Raw genomic sequence first — 25,343 nt, 5'->3', positions numbered from 1 at the left:
AAACGCAAAATAAAATGGTTAAAAACTTGAATAGAGAACAGATTTTTGAACTTCATTTAATTCGCTTGTAACTTTTTTTCTAATGGAGATAGAGGGTTAAACTTTCGACCTTAGGTCGAGTTAGATCTGGAGTAAAAAAAACAGCTTTTTCCAATGCTGTCAAAAAAAAAAAAAAAAAAAAAAAACTGTGGGACAATTCCTTCACTTTTTATTGATGGATTTAATGAAGAAAGTAGTGCCTAAATTTCAGCTAAGCCTAAAAAAATTCGAGCTAAAAACGTAAAAAACTCCCGCCGCAATTAAGATAGAGCATTGAAACACATTGCGTAGAACGCGGAAAATTCTTCCCTTTCCAACGATATGTAATATTACTATTTGCGAGTAATTTTTCACCCCCGTATTCGGGACTTTATGTGAAAATTGGGCCTAAATTGGAATAAAAAAAGAACTATTCATCGAATTGTTTTCAAACTGGTCTGCAAACATTCTCAGGACTTAAAGGAACAAACTGTGAAAATTTCAGCAAAATCGGCCGGGTAGTTCTCGAGTTTTGCGAGTTCAAACAAACAGACGCTTTTTGGAGACTTCATTTTATACTATGTAGAGATATAGTATATATATATATTTGAGAAACCGTAATTTTGCACAAAAAAAAAACTATTTTTTAATGTAAAGCCTACTTGTTTTAAGCCCTGAAAAAAATTTGAATGAAATCAAGCCACAGAATATTTGTAACTATGACAACGAAAATTTGGTTCTCTAAATAAATATTAAAACAACCATCAGTTGTCAAGGTAATCTGAAAAATCGGAGCAACATCAACTTTGTTCAAGCAATTCGTGATTGCTCAAAACTGTTTCTGAAAAATTAAAGTTTTCTCAATAAAGCATGACAGCCAGGTTTTAGCCCCTGTTGCATTCATTTTTAAATCATTTGTATATTTGAATCGTTGTTTTTTCTCTTTTCAGATTTCTATGAATATATTTTTTCCGTGATTCTGAACATTATATAATCCTACATTGATTTCAGATTATCTTTCCAGATTTATTCCAACTACAAATATCATAAAAAAGAATAATAATAAATCGCCGCATTTGAAAAAATATGCTACACTACATCAAGCAGTAAAAAAAATATATACATATATATAAATAACCCGTGCAGTAAGAAATTAGCGTCATTATAGGAGTAAACAAAAAATACTGTTAAAAAATGGGTTCAGCAAACTAAATAGAAAACATATTTTTAATTAACTCATTCAGACATTGTTGGTATAAGAAGTTATTAAATTAGTTATATTTTTAAACGTCGAGTTTAAAATATATTCTAGTTGACTATTCGGAAAATTTAAAAAGATATCGGTTATCTAAGCTAGATGCATTTCTGCAATTTTTGAAAAGGAGAAAGAAAAATATTTTTATTACATACAATTAAGGGAGAGCGGGGTACTTTGTATTCACAGTTTTCACTTATGATTTTTTACCAGGTTCTGGTTAGTATTTGAGCCAAGACAAATATGTAATAAATACTGTATACCTTTGTACAAATTAAGTAAAATAATCGGATTTCTAGGAAATGTTGCAGGATGGAATAATTTGTTTTTCCCTAAACAATCAAGTGTACAAAGTGGCCCGTGGCAAGGTACTTTGTCACGGTGTAAGGGTTTCTTTGTCACTTGTAATTTTAAAGGAAAAACTAACTTAAACCTTAACATTTTTTTAGATTTTGTTTATAACTTTATTTAAATGAAATGTTGCATTTGTAATTAATTACACAATAATATTTTTCATGAAATGTTTATCCGAGAGAACCGTCCCTTTTTTAGCACTGAATGCCATCGCTGCGCTCCTTTAGGGGGGTCAAACAACAGGTTTTTGGGTTGTTCTACTTAAAAACATAAAACGTTTTCTAAATCTGTTAATTCGCTTTTACACACTTCGTTTTTTGAAGATTACTTATAGTTGAGGCAAAGACCTAACCTGACAACGTCGTAATGCTGTGATAAGGAGCTACGTAGCCTTTTCAATGCTGTAAGGTTGAGATTTTCACTAACTACAGTACTGGTAAAAAAAAATTGCATCACCCTCGCATTTTCACAACAATGGGAATATGTGAGAAGTTTTAGTCGACCGATTAACGATGAATGTATGTGAAGTTCTGCAAAACTAATGAAATAAGCATTTAACAGCAGGAGTCCGATAATTGTTTAAATAGATCGGGGCTGTTTCCGGGTCAAGGCAAACGATGCTGATCCCATGCTCATTTTTCCATTTCTGAACCTGCGTGTGAGTTTAGAGAGAAAAAAAATGACTCAACCCCATGTCAATTTAAGTCTAATGGCAGGATAAAAAATTTTAAATTGTTACTTACCAGTTTTGCCCTATGGCACGGAGCAGAATCATCTTGGAAAATGACGTTTGGAACTGAAGTAAAGTGATCCCGGATAGTAGGAAGCAATTTCTCCTCCAAAGTGCCAATATACACCTGAGCGTTTACTGTTCCTTGCACAAAGTGAAGCCCACCAACTCCTTGATCAGAAATACATCCCCAAATCATCTGAGATACGGGATGTTTGACTGTGTGTTGAATGCAGTCGGGATGATATTCCTCTCTTTTGCGGCGCGGGTGATGCAATTTTTTTTTCCACCACTGTATTAGTCACTTCCAATTATGGGACACATTCAACTTTAATAGGATTCTATTGAATCGAGTACGATCATTTATATTTACCAATAGCGAAGCAAGAAATTTCCTATGACTCACCTAGATAGGAAATTTCTCGCTACGCTACTGGTAGATAGAATTTAATCGAACTGAACACAATCGGGTTGAATCAGGCCCTTAAATCCCAAAAGCGTTGAATAAACTCAACTCAATTCAACAGGTCTCGTGTCCCCCGACGTAATCAGCTGGAATCTTTAGGAAGACATTATTTGCGCATTGCTCATACTTTTATTTCATTCTTTTCTAGTTAACCACTACTTAAAATGTAATTTTTCTACACCTTATTGAATACCTTTTTCTTTTCATCCAGGTGTTCCGCCATGGTCACAGAGCTCCGTTCAACTTATACCCTAACGACCCACATCCCGTGACATTTTGGAAAGAAGGTTTGGGAATGCTCACACAGGTAAGATATCGATGATCGCCATGTGGTCTACTGGTTAGTGTTGTTTTCTTTAATCAATACGACCCACGGGTTCGATCCCCGAAGTGGGTACGCGAAGGAACCCACCCGAACCCCTCCCACCTCTCTCCAGCTATATGGCATGGCAAACCTAAGGCTTCGTGCTAAAAGCTAGGGAGTTGGTGGAGATAAGATAATGTTCCATGCAAACTTGAAAAATTGAAATTTGTGGTCAGTTGACACTCTTAAGTTAGAAGCCACCTTTTTAATCAGTAGTAACTTCTTTATTCAGAACCAGGGTTGGCTTTCTGCCGGCAGAAACTAGTTTTTGCCGTGCCAGTGGCAGAAATTGGTTATAACCGGTAAAAACCGGCAGAAACTGGCAAAAACTTAAAAGCATCTTTAATTACTTAAGTGATTGCTAAATGATATTCGTTTAAGTAAACTAATTAAAAGGCATTTCTAATTTTAATTTGCTCACTTATATGCTTCATCTAAATTGTTTGTGATCGAAATTATCACGTGCTTCAAGAAGAAAGTGCCAGAATTTTATTTGCTAATGTTGACATAGATTTTGTACCTAATGTCACAGCTTTGCAAAACAAATTGGCCCTATTTCTTGAAACTTATTTTTCCAGTTGAATTTCTCCCACTACCCCAGTTACTACATGGTGGACCAGTTAAAAAAAAAAAAAATACAATAGATGAAAGTTTCATGAACATTGCTTGTTCCTTCATGCATTGCCTGCTAGCTCTTCTGTTGCAGGAATATTCTAAAGTTTCTCATTTGTATATATTAGATTGAGAAACTGTTTAGATTTTAGAAACCACCTTTTCTAAAAAGCAACTGCAGGGTCCAAACAATGTAACGTTTGATTTTAAATTGTGGTAATATCGTAATTAAATTGTGCTTTGGTTAATAATTATTTTTTTCTATGCATTTCCTATTGCATGTCAATAATTTATTTTTTTTTTTCATTTTGAGAGTCTTTGCAAGTTTTTGCCACAAATGTGGCAGAAAGTGGTTTTTGCCATGCCGGTTTTAACCGCCTCGGCAGAAACTTGCCAACCCTGTTCAGAACCTTTTTTTACGAAACCAAAAAGGCACTACACTATAATTTAAGCTATGAAAGAAAATAATGTTATATGAGACCTATCTGCAATTTCATTCGTTTGCATTCCTTTCTCCCATCAATAAGGTGCGTGCAAACCTTTTGTACTTGCTGGTATTTGACGGGATTAGAGATGCACCGATAGGAGGTCACTCTGACCTTCCAAAAGTTCCTTGTTATATTCCATACTAGTGGAACCCGCATGGCTTTGCCTGTAGTAGAAAATTAAAAGATCTTTTGGTTCGCCTATATATTTACAAAAACTGTATGGTGAATTTCTCGCCAATTGGTTTGCCCATGTTCCACGATAACTTGGTAATTTACTCGTCCATCTTATGATAATTTTGCTCGTGAAAATGTTCTTAAAATTGGAATAGATAAAGAGCAAAATCGAATTTTCTAAAAATGTTTTCGAGGTGCACACTCCCATGATACAAACTAACTTTGTGCCACACTTCATGAAAATCGGCTTGGCGCTATGCGCGTCACAGAGATCCAGACATCCAGACATCCAGAGAGATTTTCTGCTTTATTATTAGCAAAGATAAACCTTATTCGGCTCATTTTGTCTGACGATTCGGCAAATTTAAAGATATATTTACGCAGAAATCAGTGTTTTTTTATTTTCATTTTTTAAAATATTTTTTTCATGCTAATAATATATATTTCCTCAGGCGTGTGTGCATGCTCATATTTTATCGTTCGGCAAAATTTGCTGTTTAGCTCAGGAAATTGAGAATTCGTCCCTCTCAAAATAGTGCCAGTTAGTATATCACCACTCATTACCCCCTGGGGCAACGTAAACTATATTTTTGAAGCATATTTTCCCTAAATTAGTTCTACCCCGACTCTGCAGTCTTGTGTTTTTTTTAGGGCTGTAAAGTCAAAGGGAGAATGACAGACTCCAGCTTTGACATCAACTCCGGGAGTTTTAGAGAGTCCGACTCATTTATTCCAAAGCATTTCGAGTCTAACTATTCAAGCACTGATAGAATTGCGGGCATTGAGGAAAGACGACCAACTCTAACTCCTTTATCCCAAAATTAGTCCGACTCTTTCTTCACGACTGCCACTCCATAGCCCGAATTTTAAATGTGAAATGATGATTGTTGATATGACTTGCTTTTATTTTTTTTTTCAAAAGTTTTAATTCATTTATTCTATTCCTGGCAACAGGAAATGAAAGGAAATATGGATTCATCTATATTTCAACAGAAAGAGCAGCGTTTTTTTTTTTTTTTTTTTAACGGTGTATTTTTTTTTTTCAGTGGGCATTTTATTAATATTTATTTATTTTCTAAAGTATATTTATTTACTTTCTATTAAAAAAATTTTGGCAATGGAGGAAAATAAATCCCGAGGCGCTTCTTTTTTTCCCAGAAGAAAGAATTTAACAAACATTTTTTTTTGGTAGATAAAATGTAAGCTTTAATTTTTGATTTTTTTTCTTTTTGGAAGCGATTAAAGAATTTATAGAAATAAATACATTAAATGCATTGTTTAAAAGGTGTTACTACTAGATGCGTTCTTTTATTTATTTTTTATGCATGTGTTTCATCAGATGAGTAAGGCATACTTTGTTTCTACAAGTCAACTTAAAATGTTTAAAAGATATGTTTGATATAATTTGCTAGCTTTGCTAATAAAGATATATTGATTAGATACTAAAAAGTCGATGTTGGTATGCGGGAAAGTAGGCTCGTTTAGTTCTGGACAGAACTTGTTTAATTCAATTTCTCAAAATCACAAATAATTGCTATTACGTATTTTTTAAGTCTTCTCTGTTGTCCTTAGGTGTACAGGGCTGCTTGTCTTTTCTCTTCTCCACACTGGTTATTACGTTCGCAAATAACTTGACTCATTTATAAATGTAGGGAAGTTTCACTCTTCTTCAAAGTTTTAAATTGGACATGGATCACCACTGATTTTGCGGACAGCGAATTCATCAAATTCAAATGCAAACTCCGAAATAATGTGAAATTTCGACTTGGCGCATTTGTCAATGACCCATTCATGTTGTGAGCATTAATTTTCTTTTTTTTTGGGGGGGGGGGGACGGGGGGGACGCTGTTCAATTTCTGAGTTAGGTTCTAATGTATGTACATTTTTGCTTTTTATTTTGTGTAGGAAATATTCATGTCACATTTGAACTCTGTTTCAGCTAGGACGACTGCAGCATTATGTTGTTGGTGATCATCTGCAGAAGAGGTACAAAGATTTTATCACAACAAATCCAACAGAGGTAAATAATAACAACAAAAAACCATTCTCACCCACGGGTCTCAAATTGTAATTACACGTTTCTTACAATAAGGCTGCTTGTTAGAAAGGAACCCATTAATAGACTGAAAGTAATCTTTTTTTTTTTGGTAAAATTTCCCAAAATGGTGAAAGAAAAGGGGGAGGGGGGATTAAACTTCGAGAAAAACACTAACCTACAAATTTGCACAAGACTGAATAGTAACTTCTCCATTCACTGTGATTAACAATGTTCCTTCTTTATTTATTTATTTATTTTTTACCTGCAGCTTTTTGTATAATTCATTTCAGTGGGCGTCTCAGTAATTAGTTTACACAGCTTTGTAATAAGTTCACATGATTGTCTGAAAGCTGACTTATTGAATGAGGAATATAAACAAGGAACATTAATACTTAAAATACACCACCAGCTCAGTTATTCCATCCGAGAACTGCAGTTTCGTGCTTTTTAGCACTCATCAGCCCGGAATAGGAATCACATGAGCTGGTGGCGAAAATCTTCCGACCGCACCATTGCTGCGGTAACTCATCTGGTGTGCTAATTCTACATTAGCTACCAGTTTGTTTGGCTTTCTTGGCTCCCTTAAGAGGATTTTCTCCACCAGCTCATGTGATTCCTATTCCGGGCTGATGAGTGCTAAAAAGCACGAAACTGCAGTCCTCGGATGGAATAACTGAGCTGGCGGTGTATTTTAAGTATTTCTACCTTAGCCCTGGCTTAGGGCGGTAACTTACTACAAAAAAGGAGCATTAAGTTATTCAAGTCCACATTTAGCTTTCTCCTTTCAACAACGTCATCTCTCAAAGAACGTGATTTTTCAGGAGAGCGATTCTAAAGTTTAAATGTAAGATTTTATGAAGTAAAACTGTATTTCAAGCCTCTGATTGAACTTTTTCTTACGCATTAGGTTTTTGCAAGAACATCTAGTATTTGTTTCATGAAGAAGTGTAAAAAGCTTAAGTTTAAATTAAGTTTAAAAAAATTCCGATTCATTAATCACGTTCTTACACCAAATTTCAAAGATATCATTTGAACTATCTCAAAATATGTCATGGTTATTTCTAATTGTTCTCATTACAATACCGACATAAATGCAAATAGTGCGTTTTTGATTAAAAGCAAGCACAAAATGAAGTCTTTCGTTTTCGCTTTCAAATCATCTGCCATCTCTTCATGGATTTACTTTGATGCGATTAAGATAAAGAGAGAGAAACAATCAACTTGTTTTTCATGAAATACACCACCAGCTCAGTCAATTCCCGCCGAGGACTGCAGTTTCGAGCTTATTAGCACTCATCAGCCCGGCATAGGAAGTGCCTGAGCTGGCGGTGGAAAATCTCTTAAAGAAGCCAAGAGTGCCAAACAAACTGGTAGCTAATATGGAATTTGCACAGACCAGACGAGTGACCGAAGCAATGGTTCGACTCAACTCGAAGATTGCAGGCAAGGCATGGTATTCTTGCCAAACCATTGCTTCGGTCACTCGTCTGGTCAGTGCTGATTCTGTATTAGCTACCCGTTTGTTTGGCGCTCATGGCTTCCTTAAGAGGTTTTCCACCTCCAGCTCAGTCACTTCCTATGCCGGGCTGATGAGTGCTAATAACCACGAAACTGCAGTCCTCGGCTGGAATTGACTGAGCTGGCGGTGTATTTCATGTATTTCTGCCTTAGCCCTGGCTATATGGCGGTAACTTACTGAAAATACTTGTTTTTGTTTAATTCAAATACTTTTTCAATTCTTATAAACATTCATATTTAAAGAATGCAGTTAACAATAACTTAATTCCGTATTTATTTTAGTTGACATACTGAAGTGAAAAGTGAACCTTTTATTCTATCTGAATAAAAAAATATATATAGTAAAAAGAAAAATCATTTAATAAATAGTGCTTTTTTCAAACTGTCCTCTGAGGTCACTGTGCTGACTATGTGTTTGCTTCAATATTTCTTATTTACACAACACTTTTCTTTTAATCAATTCTTCTTTCTCAGGTCGAGCTTCTGAGTGCTGATGCCGACCGCTGTCAGTTCGGAGGATTCGCCTTCGTAGCTGGCCTCTATGCACCATCCGAAAATTATAGCTTCACAAAGGAATTGAGGTGGCAGCCCATTATCAGCAAGCACTATCCAAACAGAGCAAACCGTGTAAGAACGAAATTATAACGATTTTTGTCCAATGTTTGCAAGCTATTTCAAATGTTAAAGATTGTTATTGAATTTGTGATTATTTTTAGTATGGGTTTCACCATGCGATAAGACCATAACCGTGGTCTTAACAGCATTAACTATCCAAACAGAGCAAACCGTGTAAGAACGAATTTATAACGATTTTTGTCCAATGTTAGCAAGCTATTTCAAATGTTAGAGATTGTTACTGAATTTGTGATTATTTTTTAGTATGGGTTGCACCATGCGATAAGACCATAAATGAGTTATTGAGAAGCAAAGGGATGCAAATGGTAAAACTAAAGATTTGGAGATAACTAGTGCAAATGGTAGGTGAACCCCTCCTCTGTCTTGGGGCATGGTACTAGTAGCCCTGGTAGTTGCTGCTATACAGCATGATTTAGAAAAACCTTTTAATGAAAGCCTACCTAGGGTTTATCTTTAAACGCGTTTTACTCAAAACTTCAAAATGTCTATTTGCATCCCTTTGATTCTCACTGCCTCAAATGATATTTGAGATTAATCGAATACAAAAAATATATGTAGGGGAATGTGGGGCTAAGTGAAATGGTTAAGATGATTGAGTTTATTCAAAACGAGATTTTTCACATTTAATAGCTCGTTTTTTTATTTGGCGAATTATTTTATTTTGTCTTGATTAAAAATCCACGAAAAAGGCAAAATCACATACAGTTTCGACAAATAAATAAATTAGATCATCGAAAGCATTTAAAGTTTCACTACGCATGTAGTTTCATTACCTACTAGGGATACCCGCACGGCTTTGTCCGTAATAGAAAAATTAAAAGGTGTTTTGGTTCACCTGTATATTTACAAATAATATATGGTGAATTTTCTCGCCAATTGGCTTGTACCCATGTTACAGTTCCAGGTTATGATAATTTCGTAATTTATTCGTCCATCTTATGATATTTTTGTTCTTAAAACTGGATTAGAAAAAGAACCACATCGAATTTTCGAATAATCGCTTTACAAATAATGTATGGTGAATCTTCTCGCCAATTGGCTTGTACCCATTTTACGGTTCCACGTTATGATAATTTCGTATCTCGCCAATTGGCTTATTCCCATGTTACGGTTCCACGTTATGATAATTTCGTTATTTACTCGTCCATCTTATGATATTTTTGTTCTTAAAATTGGAATAGAAAAAGAACCACATCGAATTTTCGAAAAATCGCTTCGAGGTGCAAATCCCCATGCTACAAAATAACTTTGTGCCAAATTTCATGAAAATCGGCCGAACGGTCTAGGCGCTATGCGCGTCACAGAGATCCAGACATCCTACAGACATCCAGACATCCTCCGGACAGTGAGACTTTCAGCTTTATGAATATATGTAAATATGAGTAAATATGAACAAATCGGAAATTTGTTTTTAAAATTAGAGTGCATAAAGAAAGAACATTGTATTTTATGGTAAAACTTGTGTTGAAAGAGTATTTTTTATTTTTGGTAGTAAATTTGAGTCTTCAAAAAAAAAAAAAAAGTGAACAATTTTCACTTTTTTTTTCATGGGACAAAAAGAAAAAAAAGTATTTTTCTAATTAAATATATTTTCTTTTCGATTACAAAACGTAATTTTTGATCAAAAGAATCAGTGAATAAAAGGTTAAATGTATAAATGAAAAGATAATGAAAAGAAACCAATAATTAAATTAATAAATCAAGTGATATATGAAGAAAAATAAATGAGAGAGCAAAAGAGTGAATGAATAAGAAAATAAGTGAATGAATGAGTAAATAAGTGAATCACTAAATGAAATAATGTAAAATGAAAATGTAAGTGATTTAGATTAAATGATTGAAGGAGTAAATGAAACAAAACTATTTCACTTGTTGACCTGCCTTATACACTTGGCCCCGTATGTACTTGACTAATCGTACAATTTGTTTAAAATACAAATAAGCTCAATATTAACTAAATGTTTGCTGCATTGAATGCTAGAAGGTCTCAATTAATATTTCAAAGGATAATAACAAGAACTTGATTATTTTATAATAACAAAGATAATTTTTGACTTGCAACAAAATATTACAATAACAGTTTCAATTTTCTAAATTGCCTGTATTACCAAATGCTTTAATCTTCTTCGGTATTTTTTTCCTTACTGGAATAGACTACATATGGTACTATATAGTTAAAATAATACCAGATAGGTGGAGCTAAGTGCAGAGTAAATATTTCACCTTTTCACTTTGCCCCATGTTCCCTTACTATTTAATTTTATTTAACTGTAAAAAAAATGGGATTTAATTACAACTGCAAAAACCCATATTCGGTTTTTGCCTTCACATAGATTTCAAGGATAGATTTCCAACAACTTAAAAACGCAAATGTTCTGCATTATTTTTCTAGGTTTCCAGCTGTAAATTATTAGACTTTTTATTAAGATAAAATTATGTCATTGCGATTATGGAAAGGAAATTGACTGTTGAGTAGGAATGACACTATCCGCTGGGGATAAAGTTAAAAATAAATTTCATAAACTTATTTTAAATGAAAATTTAATTTAAAATTATTTTTTACTTAAATTATTCAACATTTTGAAACAAAAAAAAATGTGAACTTATTTTTTAGTAGCTTAGAAATAGTTTCGGCTTTTTTTTGTACTTACAGTAGGGACAAGTAATGAAATGAAATTTGAGTACTTAAGACTTACACTAAAGATGTTTAAAATTAAAAAAAGACATTTTGCTTTTACTATCTCGTTAAACTCGATTCCGAAAAGTATTTAAACCCCTAAAATTATGTGTGAGTCATAAAATATTCAATCAAACAAGGACATGAAAATGACCGTTTCCGTGAGAATGAAGCTAATACTTTTTTAAAAAATTCTTCACAGTCTCCGAAAACCGAGAAAAGGGACAACGTTGTACAGTTTTCCTTGAAACAGTAGGAAAAAAACTGAATTGTAATCATATCCAATTAAAGGGTCATTCCACGCCAAATCAACGAGCCACTGGACTTGACCATCATAGATTTCTACGAAATTAGAGGTCAATTGTTACATACACTTAAATTTTTGCCTGAAAAAACTTTTTTTCATAAAAAAAAAGGAAATTCAAGATAATTTCTTTTTTAAAAAAAAGGAAGAAAATTCACAAAAATATTTTACTTTTTCACAAAATGGGGACCCAAAAAATAAAACCTGGATCCACTGCTGTTAAATCAATTCTTCGTTCTTTAAGCACGCGTTTCGATGTTCGTTCCACATGTACTCCAAAAGCCGTCTGAAAAGATATGAATAATTTCCTGGAATTGTATTAAAATGACTCCTCTCTTTGACCCCTGTATTAAGTTATGATAACTGAAGTATGAATTTGCCAAACATTTGCTTTTTGTTAATACAGTGAAACCTGTGTAAGTTGATCACTTGCGGTGCAGTTCTTTAGTGGTCAACTTAGACAGGTGGTCAACTTACAAAGGGTTTATTATATAGTTCTCAGCCTAATTTGGTGCATATTGGTGGCCAACATAGGCAGGTAATCAACTTACAAGGGTAGTCAACTTTACAAGTTTTACTGTAACATTCTCTCCACATTAAGTTCTGTAGATTATAAGGCTCTATCACTTCTTTTGTTTGAAATTAAATCCTGCATAAATACATACATACCAATGTATGTATGTGCGTGTGTGCATTATGTGTAGAACATAGACGAAAACAAACTCTTTTCGTGTCTTGCAGTTTGTCCTTTCTCGGCGTAAATGCGCCGTTGCCGCTGCTGAAGAGCACGAATGGAAAGCTGGAAGAGAGGGAGAAGATTTTCGAAACAGATACCGGGTAAGAAAGCAAGCCTCTCTTTCTTTTGAAATGATGTTCATGACAAATGTAACAACTCATCCCATGAATTTAATCAACCAAATGTAAGTTTATGTTATAAATTTTTAATTTGGCCAAATTTCCCCCCAAGATTTTATGCAAACACCAGAACCGAATATCAAGTATTTTAACAAACACGTTTGGGACAATGCAAAATGCTGCTTTCACTTCAGAAGAATTGGCTGAAAACGGAAATCGTATGTTTCTGCCGCGGGTAGGTAAAGTACAGGATCTGCAGAAATGAGGTTTTGAGATGTTTGAAAAAACGCGTTTTGATTCTGTTCTAACAATAGGGAAATGTTGGAATTCGGCGTTTCTTTCCTGCTTTATTTTCAATGGAAACCAAAAAAAAAGAAGCTTGTACAATAAAGAAAAAATAGAATAGATAACAAAAATGCAAAAAATGAGGAATGAAAAATTTGCAGATTCTACGCTTTATCTCCCAACGATATTATTGTAGTAAGAATACAATACTATGATGACAAACTACACAAATGATTAACTTTGAAACATAACTTTTTAAAATACAACTTGCAGTTTTATTGACTCGGGTAAAAATAAACTGATCGTCGCTTTGGTGTGTATTTTACCAATGCTAAAACCTTTTAAAATTCCAGACTGATAAAACATCTATTGTGTTTATTTAGAATGTCTTGAAACATATCCTTTTAATTTCTTTATAGGTTTAGAATTTTTTTAATACAAAATGTCATATAAATTTAAAGGTTTTACTTACTGCATGGAAATTTCTATAATTTTGAAACCTAATAGTTTCATTAATTTTTCCCTCAGAATAATTTCATGATATTTGTTTAGCCTTTCTACAATTTCTGGTCGGAGCATTCTGGTCGAAACGTCAAAGACTGGACTCGAGCTGCTGATCTTGGAAAAACGCTTGCTTGTGAAGTAATTATTTTATGTATTGAAAACGCTTATGAGTGGCAAAAAAAAAAGGGGGGGGGGGGTCTTTATTTCTTCCTCCTCGTTGGCAATGATCTTTCCTATATTTGGAGTCATAACCAGTTCAATTCATATTTAGAAGTTTTACAGGGAAGACAAAAAACATGTCAGGATGTGCACACTTTTTTTTCCGTTTGAGGGAAAAAAAATTAAATTAATTTAAATTTTGTCATCTTGAATTCAAATTATGTTTTTCGCAATCACGAGTGTGTGTGTGTGTATGTAGGCGTGTGTGTTTGTGTGTGTGGGGGGTTTATGCGTTTGTGTTTAGGGGGTATGTGTGTGTAGGCATGTGTGTTTGTGTCTGCGTTCGGATATGAGTATGTGGGTAGTTGTGTGTATGAGTGTTTGTGAGCGTGGGGGCGGGGTATGTGTATGTGTGTAGGCATATGTGTTTGTATCTATATGCAGGCATGAATGTATGGGTAGTTGTGTGTATGTATGTGTTTGTGTGTGTGTAGGTGTCTATGTATGCCTGTGTGTATGTGTTTGTGTGTGTATTTGTAGGTGTCCGTATGTATGCATGTGTGTATGTGTTTGTGTATGTGTGTAGGTGTATGTGTGTATGTGTTTGTATATGTGTGTGTGTAGTTGTGTATGTATGCGCGTTTGTGTAGGATATGGATGCAACCTGGAGACGGATTTCGCTATAGGAACAGCATCGTGAGGAGCTGGTCGACGGTGATGGTGCGGAGGGTGGCGGTGGGAAAATAAAATGATAGGACGCCAAAAGCAGTCAAATGAAAGCAATAAGTAATCGTGATTGCTCAAAAAAAAGAAGGAAAGAAAAGAAACACTGTGTACGACTTTTGTTTTTTGCTTCCTTTTTTTAATTTGGCAGTAGTGACTCATTATTTGCAGCTAAACATACCATCCCCCTGATGAGATGGAACGGCATACATTCGGTTTATGAGCGGAAAAGGTCGCATCTATTAGTTTACAGGGATGGTAGTTTGTTCGTTACAGATGTGCGCTTTTGTCTCCTAATTATTCAGACGCAGTTGTGTAAAAATGATAATTTGTTCACATTCATAATTATTTAAATCTAAACTACATTTAATGTATATTCTCAATACTAAGATTAATTAATTCTTTTGCAACATGATTCTGAGCTTATCATTTTGCTTTTACATTTCCAGACGAAAAATTAAAAAAAAATTTTTTTTTGTCTCCACAGAAATTCTTTTTATTTCACCTCATTTACATTGTAGATAATGCATTAAATTGATAAGGCACTAGTGACATTATAGAAAGGTTGCATCAAAATGCCATCTCTATTTTCCCTTCTCACCTACTAGATTCATTTAGATGGATTCGTCCTAACTTGGCCGCTTGCCAGATTCCACGTCTTCTGTGGGCAGACTGTAATTTGGATTGAGCTGGTTCTGAAATAAATCGGAATTATTTCACGTTTAGAGACTAAATTTTGTTTTCAAATTCCAATTGAAATCATGTGGTTTCTCACTTTCATGCTCTGTACTAGCCTGTAAAACCAAAACTGCCAGTTGATTAAGCAATTTGTTATTATAATGTTGCTCAAATCGAAACAAACTGCGTAAGCAGGTCAGAGGGGCTACGCGCTGTAATCTCCTTAGTAGAAGCTATTTTTATTGATTTTCATGCACACACAATACTTAAAACTCAATTGTTTTTAGCAAACACTAAAGACGTACATTTAGTGAAAAAATGAGTAATTCTGATGGAGTTTTAACTGATTGTTGAATATTCATTTTCAAACGCATGTACCAAATTTAGAAACAGCATAAACAATAGTGTGCATTAATCATTTCTTTTTCCTTTTAAAATGACAAAAAATTACAACGATAATTTTTTCCGAAATTCATTTTCAACAATTTTAGGAATGTATACACTAAAGTAACGGTACATGAGAAGAGTAATATGGAAAAAGTAAGCTTTATATATATATATATATATATATATATATATATATATATATAAATATATATATATATATATTCAAAATATTTTTTGTCGTTTTTTCAGAAACTGAAGCTTTACAATTTAAAATTCAAAATTTATACCCTATGTTGCTTGGATAACCTTGTCATTTTTCCCAAATTAAAAAAAAAAAAGTTTACACAAACAAAAGGAGTATGCATAAGTTATATTTAAAAAACTAAATAAACAACACTATTTATCTCTATTCCTCAGATTACCCCCAAGGAACGGCCGGTGGTAAATAGCGAATCACGTGATCCGTTGCTTTATGCACATTTATTCAATTACATTTTCGTAGAGTTTATTTAATCATTTATTTTCTTTAAAATTAATTTAGTTTTCAGATGATAAATATTTTCACATCTTATTGTTTCTTCAACTTATTTACATTTTTATCTGTCGTTTTAAATATGAAAATGCTTGAAATTTTAATTGCAAACAAAAGTCTTGAATGTCTCTGACAATATTGATTTCGTTTCCTAAGAGCATTTAATCTATGTATTACTGACTCTGTTTATCTTTTTAGAGAGATTACAATTTGTCGGTTCCGGAATGGGGTAAGACGTACTGGGCTCAGCTAGAAGAGCAAGCTGGAATCTCTTACTACTTTAATTTCAGAACAAGACTCATTCAAAGATATAGAGTGGGTAAGCAATGTCTGTTTCAAAGCGGAAGTTGAATCTTATGATTTTGTTGTATTTGGAATAAAATGTTGCATTTAAAAGTGTAAATTTTCATTCCAAGTTCAAGCTAAACGCTTTATAATTTATCATCTATGTTTCCACCTTTCAAATTGGAACTCGTATTGAAATATTATTTTTCATTTACAGTTGTAAATATTTATTTGCAAATTAATGTGAAAAAGTGTCATTTTTTCAAATACTGGGAGCGAAATGATAATTCAACTATTTTTCTAATTAAGTATTTTCTATTTCATTATTCAAAATATATTTCTTGAGATGAGTTAGCCACAGTGAGGATTTTACAGTATGATAAGTGTACAGTCCCTCATTTGAAGAAAAACAGATCTAACTTTCATGCATATGGCTGGAAATCTCAAGACTCTTTTTAGTGCTCTCTTTTCAAGAGAGACTACTAAATATCAACTGACATATTTACTAAACAAACATGTACTTAATAGTTACCCCTTAAATGTATTTTTTTTTTAAAGAAAACATTTTAAATATGTTCAGTGATTTTAAACCTCTGTTCAGACCATGGCAAAAATACTTTAAAAAATCAGTTTAATTTAGCTATGGTTTATGATTAAGCTACCACTTGGAAACATCGGGCTTTAACTAAAGAAAACCACAAATAATGTACCGTACCGTCAAATGTCCCAAAACATGGATAAAAATCATGAAAACGCCTTTCTATTTAAGTAGTAGTTAAACTTATTTTTCATAGAACATACAGAAGTAAACATTTTCAAGTGCACTAAGTCCTAGATTTGCGAACAAAGAAATCTAGTTTTGTTTTAAATCAGGTTGCTGCAGTTACAAGTTTAAAACTGATTTAATAGCATATTCAGCGAGTATTCTCTTGGCTATTGGAAGCTACAGAGTTTCAATTTGTTCTTAAAGTATTTTAGAAGATTAAATTGGGTATGTCACCAAATGACAACGCGATGCCTTTTAGAATTGGACTCCTATTAAGGAGAAAATTATTAGACTAAAATATTGGTTTGAAAAGTGTACACTGCTGATTTCAAACAAGCTGCCTTGTTGTTCGTATTAATTTGATACTCGCCCAATTCGTTGAGGGCTCTAGGGATCATTTGTTTTAACCATAGACTAATAATAAGAGTAGACCGAGCTATGGCAACCCTTTTGCTGCTCATAAACCAAACCATGTGACTGGTGGATATCCTAGCAACAGCGGGCGTTGATCGAAGCAGACGATCAACGCGAGCGAGAAATAAAATAAATAGAGTTTATGGAATACGGAAGAATGAGCTTTTATGAAATCCTATTTGTAAATTTGTTTTTCTAAGTTGTAAATATTTTGTTAATATAGTGAGTTTTTCGTTTAGATAGTACTGTGCATTTTCTTTAGTCAATTTCAATAACTCTCTAAGCAATTAAATATGCAAACGCCCAAAAAGAATCGGCAAACGGTAAGATTTTTACATATAATTTCAATTTAAGATACCGATTAGTACATTTTTGCGTTAACGCAAAACGTTTACGCCATTCCGTTCACGCCAACGCTGACGTAGGAGTTCCAAATGAAATAAAAGTTACTGAAAACTGATCAAAAACTAATTACGAATGTCAAAATAATGCATAACTAAAAGAAAAACAGTTCAATCTCTGCACCTGGAAAAAAAAAATTGTAATGAAAACACATTACGTCTTAAAATACATGTCGAGCGCCAAACTATAGATAATGTTGCCATCTAGCAACCATGCTGCCAAAGTTTTCGCCAAGCCTTTCCACTAGTCACATGATGTATCCATGAACCAACTTTTTTCATCAGCAAGTCTGAGAAAGCTCGGTCTACTCTTATTATTAGTCTATGGTTTTAACCATACTTGTAATAAATAGAAGTAGAAAAAATCGAGCATTTGTCATCAAAGTTTTCACGGTGACAAATATTTTTTCTTTTTAGGTCCTTTAATCAGTTATTTAAGGCAAAAAATTGAACAAAAAGTGAATGGAACTACGCCAGACAAAAAAGTGTACGTTTATTCATCGGTAAGTAATCATTTTAAATTACTCTTCATGTGGTGAAGGTTGGTTGAATCAATTTCTGACGAACTTCTCTACGGTTGCATAAAAAAGAGAAAAAAACCCATGGTTTAATAATTTTGATGACAATACAATCAAATCTAGAACTACCCAGAGCCAAACACTATTCAGAGAGAAAAAAAGAATCATATCACCGTTAAATTCTTTCCACTGTTTTTGTGCTTGCAATATTTAACTATTTATCTCTGCCTCGAAAAGAAAATAAAAAGTTAATTTTTAACGAATACTAAGCGGCATGACAGGATGATAGCATCTGTTGAGCCATAGCACATTGCAAGAAAAATATTTATTTCAGAATTTTTTACTAAGAGTCGCTGGTTGTATAGCGGTTAAAGAATCTGGTTCGGGTTCGAGATTATGTGTTCGATGTACGAATTCATTTAGCTCCACCGCAGTACATAAAGGATCAGTGCTCGCAAACTGTGTGGGCTCGAAAGTCAAGTGCGTCGATTATTCAGTAGTTACCGCGGGTACAAGAGAATGGAGAACATTTCCTTCCACTTCTGCCTCATGTCTAAATTATCAGTGGAAGTAACTGGTAGCACCATCTCTCGGTGAACAAACCACTTATCGTTGCTGGAGCCACGGAAGTGATGATCAACCAGTTTTAGTGGTTGGTCTTCACATCCATATCGTTGATAAGGGTGAATGCCCAAAATAAATAGAGCAAGAGCCCATGGAGTGCCAGACCTACGTCATAGTATAAATGCCCAAAAGTTTTCGGCGTAAGCACATCACAGCAGGTAAGATAGGATAGCTATTATTTAAGCTGAGTCGCCTTGGTTTTGGCAGGGAAGCGCAAGAAATGCGTCGAAAAGTGAGTCATTCCATGCCGAATCACCTAGTTGTCTCCACCGACCATCTCCGATTTGAATGAAATTTTATAGAGGTGCAGACATTTTTTAAAACTAATCTATTCAATTTTTCATCTTCCAAGACCCAAATCCTGAGGATCTAGGGTTAATAAAAAAAAGGGGGCTCCAATGGTGGATCAGCTTTGTGAAACGATTTATCATGTTCAGCACGGTTCCTCCATTGGAGGCCATTTTGGAACCCACTTTTTTCTTTCTTTTTGTGATATCCTAGAACCTCATGATTTGTGTCTTGGAAGCTGAAACTTTGCACAGGTTAGATTCAAAGATTTGTCTGCGCCTCTCTAAAACGCCTTCTAAATCGAAGATGGTTGGATCGGGACCGCCAGGGCACGTGACATGGAATGAATCTATGATGTTTAGATGTTTGCAGCAATTTCACGCAATTTCGCTACCTGTTTACTGTCAAGGCAGCACGCTTAAATGATAGCAAACCTTTCATGCCTGTTGTGATGCAGAAAAATCTTGGGCCCTTTGTACTATGACGTAGGTCTGCCCCTTATGGGTTTTTGGAATACAACGTTAGACAACAAACTAAAATCAAGGCTGACATTTTACAGCTTTAGAAGTAATTTAGATTTTCGAGTCTTTGCTCTATTCACGTCATCAATGTGAAAGCTGTGTTTTTTTTCCAAACAAAACTTCTTATGCAACGGTTTAAAATGCTGATCCGCAACTTTCTTGTACGAAAAGTGGAGTTGGGGACGGGGGGCTAATCACTGCTTTGGGCAGAGTAGAAACAATGTCTCGTTCGCCTTCGAGTATCGGAGAAGAGTCATACGTTCGTACGCTTGACTTTCATTCTTTCTCGTTGTCCTTGGTTGCGTGTACTGTTTTAAGTATAGCTGTTGGATTTCAACAGATCATTCTATTGGAACACGTGTGCATAACCAACGCACTTCGAGTATTGTTTAGTGTTCTCGTTGTTTATAATCTATTTTCTCCTTTAAAATATACAATTTTTTTGTAAATTATTAAAGTCAGACGCAGAAGGAACAAGAGAATGGCGGGAGTAGACACGTGATGGTGAAGTGAACAGTTCAGAATGTTGAAAAAACACACGTCATAGAACAACATTTGATGTAGTTTTCCCGCGGTTCTTAAAAATTTATAATTAAGTTTTCATTACTTTTAATAAACTGATAATTTATGTTCTTAAGAACGAAGTATATTATGCCCAGTGTCACATTTTTATACAAGTTTATGTAAATGTATGAATGAAATATGTGAATGTCATCTATTCACAAGTGATTGATGAATAAATTAATTGCTTCCCTGTAATACAAAGGTTTCATTCTTATCGTGTGTGTTTAAAACACACCCTGTTTTTTTTTTTTTTTAATTTTATTTATTTATTTTTTTTTCATCATATATAAGGCAGTGAGATACAAAGGGATGTAAGTGGGAAAAATTACAAATTTGAAGATAACCAGTACAAAGGGTAGGTGAACCCCTCCTCTGTCTTGGGCCAGAGATTGTACTAGTAGCCCTGGTAGGTGCTGCTGTATAACATGATTTAGAAAAAAAAAAATCAATGAAAGTCTACCTAGGACGAAATCTTTAAACGCATTTTACTCAAAACTTGAAAATGTCCACTTACACCCCTTTGCTTCTCACTGCTTAATATAATGTTTCTCATCCCCCCCCCCCCAGCATGGCAGCAACATAGCCTGTCTTTTACTTGCCATTGGTGCGTACAACATGCGCGCTCCCCCTCACGCCTCGACCCTGGCTCTGGAGCTGTGGCTGGAAGACGACAGGGACTACTCCATCAGGTGGCTCTACTTCAACTCCTCGAACCCCGAGAAGCGGATGGACGCCCCCTTCGTGATGCCTGTCGCCGGATGCGGAGAGCAGTTCTGTCCGCTGGACACCTTCTTCAACCTCACTTCCGATCTCATACCCGGAGATTACTTACAGGAGTGCAACGACTTCTCAATCAGGCTGAAATTCCCTCTCCCAGATTACGTAAGTATGAGAAGGTGTAAATCTTAGAGCAGGAATTAGTTACTGGAGGGAGTAAGTCCAATCATTGGCTTATATAGAAAACACTGATGCAACGATCCCAAGTCACATGGTCCAACTACGACGAATTTGAGAGACGTTTTACATGAAACGAGTAAAAAAATTTTGATATTATCCAATACTTTATTTTAAAATAAATCACGTGACTTGACATCCTTGCTTCAAGATTTGAAAGGTTTACTTTCTCCTCCTTTTTTTCCTTTTTATCCTCTATAATCTAAATATTATCGTTTAGTGGCGTAACGAGTTTTTCGTAGAGGTTGTTTTTGTTGTATTTCAATTTTCCCACACGAGGATATATATATATATATATATATATATATAAATATATATTTTATATATGTATATGTATATATATATATATATATATAAATATATATTTTATATATGTATATGTATATATATATATATATATATAAATATATATTTTATATATGTATATGTATATATATATATATATATATATATATATATATATATATATATATATATATATATATATATATATAAATATATATATATATATATATATAATAAAATAAGATGTTTGTGTGTGTGTGTGGCGCGCATCCCGGGAAAACGGTAAGGCCTAGAAAGATGAAATTTGGTATACAGGTGTAGTTTTTGCTGAAGTTGTGTACCTCGGGCTTCGATTTTTTATATTTTAATTAGAAAAAAAGTTATTTAATGTTTTATGTGTTTTTTTGCACTTTTTAGTACTTTTTACCTCACAGACCCTGAACCAATCGCATCACACAAATGTTTTTTGTACTATAGTGTAGGAAATTTAATTTTAAATAAGATGAATGAAAACATTTTGAAGATAGAGCAATTTTTGTATTTTTTATAAATTTTTGGAAAAACCTTTATTTTGCATTTTTTTCTCGGTTTAATTTTTTTCGAAACCCATCTTGCAAAAAGTATTGAACCCTCAATTCTAAAATTTTAGTTGGTAATAGTAAAAACATTCTGCCCCCTTCAGAAGAAAAAAGTTTTTAAAAATACGCAATAGTTTTTTTTTACAATTTTTTTTAATGGCAGAACACAACGCGAGCTGTTCGCTTGCCGGATGAATTCCAAACTTACATCATCACGTGATCCAACTAAAATCGTTTGCCTTCTCTTTACTTTTTTTTTTTTTTTAGTTTTTTATCTTTTTGCAAGCGCTTATTTTTAAACACTACGGGACACATAGAGCCTTTTTTTTTTTGCGGGCTATTTTGATTAAATAAATAAAGCCCGCGATTTTTTGCATGATCTTTGTTTTTTGTTAAGGATTGGCGGTTAGGCTAGGTAGATACAGAGATAAAGGTTGAGTGGACAAAAAATGTTTTTTTTTTTTTTTTCGAATTAATACTTATTTAAAAAAAAAAAAGATTGTACTGTCAGGAGGTAGATATGCCTAGATCGTATAGCTTGATAGATAGACAAATATAAAGGTCGATATTGTAGATGGACAGCAAGAAAGAGGCATGCCCGTCATTTAAGGAATTTCAACGGGGTGTCAGTGTCCCCCCCCCTCCAACACACACACCATAACTTTGAAAGAACAATGTTTTCACATAAAAGTAGAAGTGCTTTTTGTAATTTTTCTATAAAATTTGCATGAAGAGTACGTCGTTTGTGTCTCTCCTCCTCCTCCTTTAAAAATATTCCAAACGACGGAACTAAAGATAGATATAGAAAATATTTTATTCAAACTACGAATGATATAGATAGATATAGATTGATTGATACCGCCACGAAATTTGTTTAAGCAGCCGCCGAAGGCTGCAACATCGGTGTAAAAAGGCGAATGATAATATTGATATATAGAGAAACACATTGATTAATACCGTCGCTAAATTGCCTAAGCAACCGTCGAAGGCGGCAACCCTGGCGCAAAAAGGCGAATGGCGTAAAAAGGCGGACCAGCTGGTCGCCGCAGGCGGCTAGTATATATATATATATATATATGAATATGTTTTTATGTATGTATATATTTATATATATATATATATATATATATATATATATATATATATATATATATATATATATATAATCTTTTTCTTTTTCAGATTCCTGAGTCATCATCACAAAGAACGGAGCTTAACGTGATCATTTTGTACATTGTTTTCATTGTATTTATTTTCTTAAATAAAATGTGAAAAACTGCATTTTCTGTATTTGTCATTACACCATCGCAGTTGTGCACGAGTTAAAAAAATTGTAAGGATTTAAAAGGTGAGTTAAAAAGCGACGTTTAAAGAAAATTTTGTTTAATGAGCCGATAATCCTTATTTCGTAAAGCGCAACTTATTGCAGAGTCAATCCCCAGTCTTTGGTTTCTCGTCTGACAAAAAAAAAAGGGGGGGGGGGAAATGAAATAAAAAGAAGCATTATACATCTCTTTTAAGCTTAAAATTTTTCTTTTAAAATTTATAAACATAATTTTTGTATTTTGAGGAACATAATAGTAACAGCATTTTGTTTGCCGCTATATAAATTTTTCCCCCGTGTGGGACATTAGCTACAACCAGGGCCGTAGAGAGGCCATGTCAACCTTCTTGGAACTGTGGGCCAGCACTTAGCACCCGACTCGGAATCGGCGTAGTATACTTTTAAATTTTTTATGGCTGATAGGGGATTTGGCGACCAAACTGATAAGGAAAATTTGCTCACCGGCTCTGACTACTATTCTAAAAATATTTCTCTGGTTTTACAAGAATGTTAGGTTTGAAGAAACGCTTTCCACAGTATATAGAATGAAAAATAAAAAGCGAAAAGTTTGAAGGATATTTTAGAAAAAATATTCAATGAGTTTTTCTTTTTGTCTCTTAGTTTTTCTTTGAGGAAAAAAAATAAGCAGTTTCTGTTTTGTTTGAACTATCAATGGGGTCGTTTCCGAAATTTTAAAGGTATTTTTTTTCGGAAAGAGCACGCTTAAAAAACATAGGGTTTAACCATTTTTTAACTAATTTGACGAAGTTGAATATTTTTTAACAATTATTTTAAACAGTGCAGTTTCATTGTTTACGCATCTGCGAATAACATCACAAATGATGAAATGCCATTCACTGATGTCATTAGCACAGCGCACAATACTTAATTCGCATCTTTACTCATGTGTACTGGTAACGATATGGCTGATAGCTAGCGTAGAGCTCAAAATTTAATTCGCTTTTTAATTATCATAACGTGGAAACGCGGTAGACAGCAAGCGTAAGCATTCAACGCGCCAGTGGAGATGCGCCGAAGTACATTATTTATGACGTCATAAAGACCACACCTTATTTTCAAAATCGGACTTTTCAAAAAAATAATCTAAAATTAAGCGTTGGGAAAATAAAAGTTTTTTCTCGCGCAATGTTGTTGGTTTTTGCTTATTCTTTCAATACAAAAAGTAGTACTTTTGACTGAATGAAACAACCCCATTACTTTAAACGTTGGCTTTTATTCATGAAAAGAGTTTTGCTTGGATGAATAAAATAAAAAAATGTGTATTTTCTAAAATAAAGCTGCTAAATTGTATGGGAAAACAAAATCAAAACAATGACTGACCATACTTTTCAAATTTTTGTCAATTATTTGTTTAGTGCGTTATTTTTATTGAGATTTAGTTTATGAAACGAATTTTCAAATGCCTACTGAAGAAGACACATCAATATGATTTCAAGTGAAGCAAAGCGTTTGTTTAGGTTTATCGGACAGATTGTGCGATATGAGGAGCTTGCTACTCAGAAAATCAGAATTTATTGCATTTTCTCGGGAACTACAGTGAATGGTTCTGTGCGACTTTAATTTTGTGAAACTTAAAAATGCGTAAATAAATGTTTCGAGTTTTCGTGGAACATTTCGTGTGTTAAACGAAAATGAAATCCCTGTGCTCGTATTTTAGAACCCGGCAGCATTAGTGGACACATCAGATAGTCAGCTGCGTAATTACGTTGACGGAGCAAGGGAAATATTGGGGTAAGTAAATATTCCATAGTCGAGACGTATCTAGCATTTTTAATATTGTCCAATACTTTCTGAAAACTTAGTTTAGCTGAAATAATGTTAAAAGTAATTACATATTATTTCTTAGTTTCTGAACCAAGTGTAATTTGATTCTTTGTAAAGGTTTCAATTTTTCTTGTTTTAAAAGTAAATTTATCGTTAAAGATTTTTATCTGTTTTGAGATGATGTTTTAAATAATCATAGTGAAAATATATTTATAATTTTGAGTGTTAAATGCAGTGCTTTTAAAGATAGTTTATTCGAAAAAACTGTGGTATAAACCA

At 33.8% G+C, this 25,343-nt stretch overlaps 1 protein-coding gene across 1 annotated transcript in view; it reads left to right on the top strand.

Annotated features, from left to right (window-relative positions):
- Positions 1–23,236, top strand: part of LOC129222644 (prostatic acid phosphatase-like) — a 31,508-nt gene extending 8,272 nt beyond the window's left edge. The window contains exons 2-10 of the mRNA XM_054857175.1: positions 3,035–3,130; positions 6,401–6,481; positions 8,492–8,644; positions 12,376–12,471; positions 13,327–13,416; positions 15,956–16,076; positions 18,041–18,126; positions 20,706–21,020; positions 23,138–23,236. Of these exons, the coding sequence (XP_054713150.1) occupies positions 3,035–3,130; positions 6,401–6,481; positions 8,492–8,644; positions 12,376–12,471; positions 13,327–13,416; positions 15,956–16,076; positions 18,041–18,126; positions 20,706–21,020; positions 23,138–23,227 (1,128 nt within the window). The 3' untranslated portion in view covers positions 23,228–23,236. The remainder of the gene's footprint in view (positions 1–3,034; positions 3,131–6,400; positions 6,482–8,491; positions 8,645–12,375; positions 12,472–13,326; positions 13,417–15,955; positions 16,077–18,040; positions 18,127–20,705; positions 21,021–23,137) is intronic.
- The last annotated feature ends 2,107 nt before the right edge of the window (positions 23,237–25,343 follow it).

The sequence above is a fragment of the Uloborus diversus genome, chromosome 5, assembly GCF_026930045.1.
Source record: "Uloborus diversus isolate 005 chromosome 5, Udiv.v.3.1, whole genome shotgun sequence".
Taxonomy (NCBI): domain Eukaryota; kingdom Metazoa; phylum Arthropoda; class Arachnida; order Araneae; family Uloboridae; genus Uloborus; species Uloborus diversus.
The sequence above is the reverse complement of the archived record's forward strand: the minus strand, read 5'-3'. Positions and strand labels throughout refer to the sequence as shown.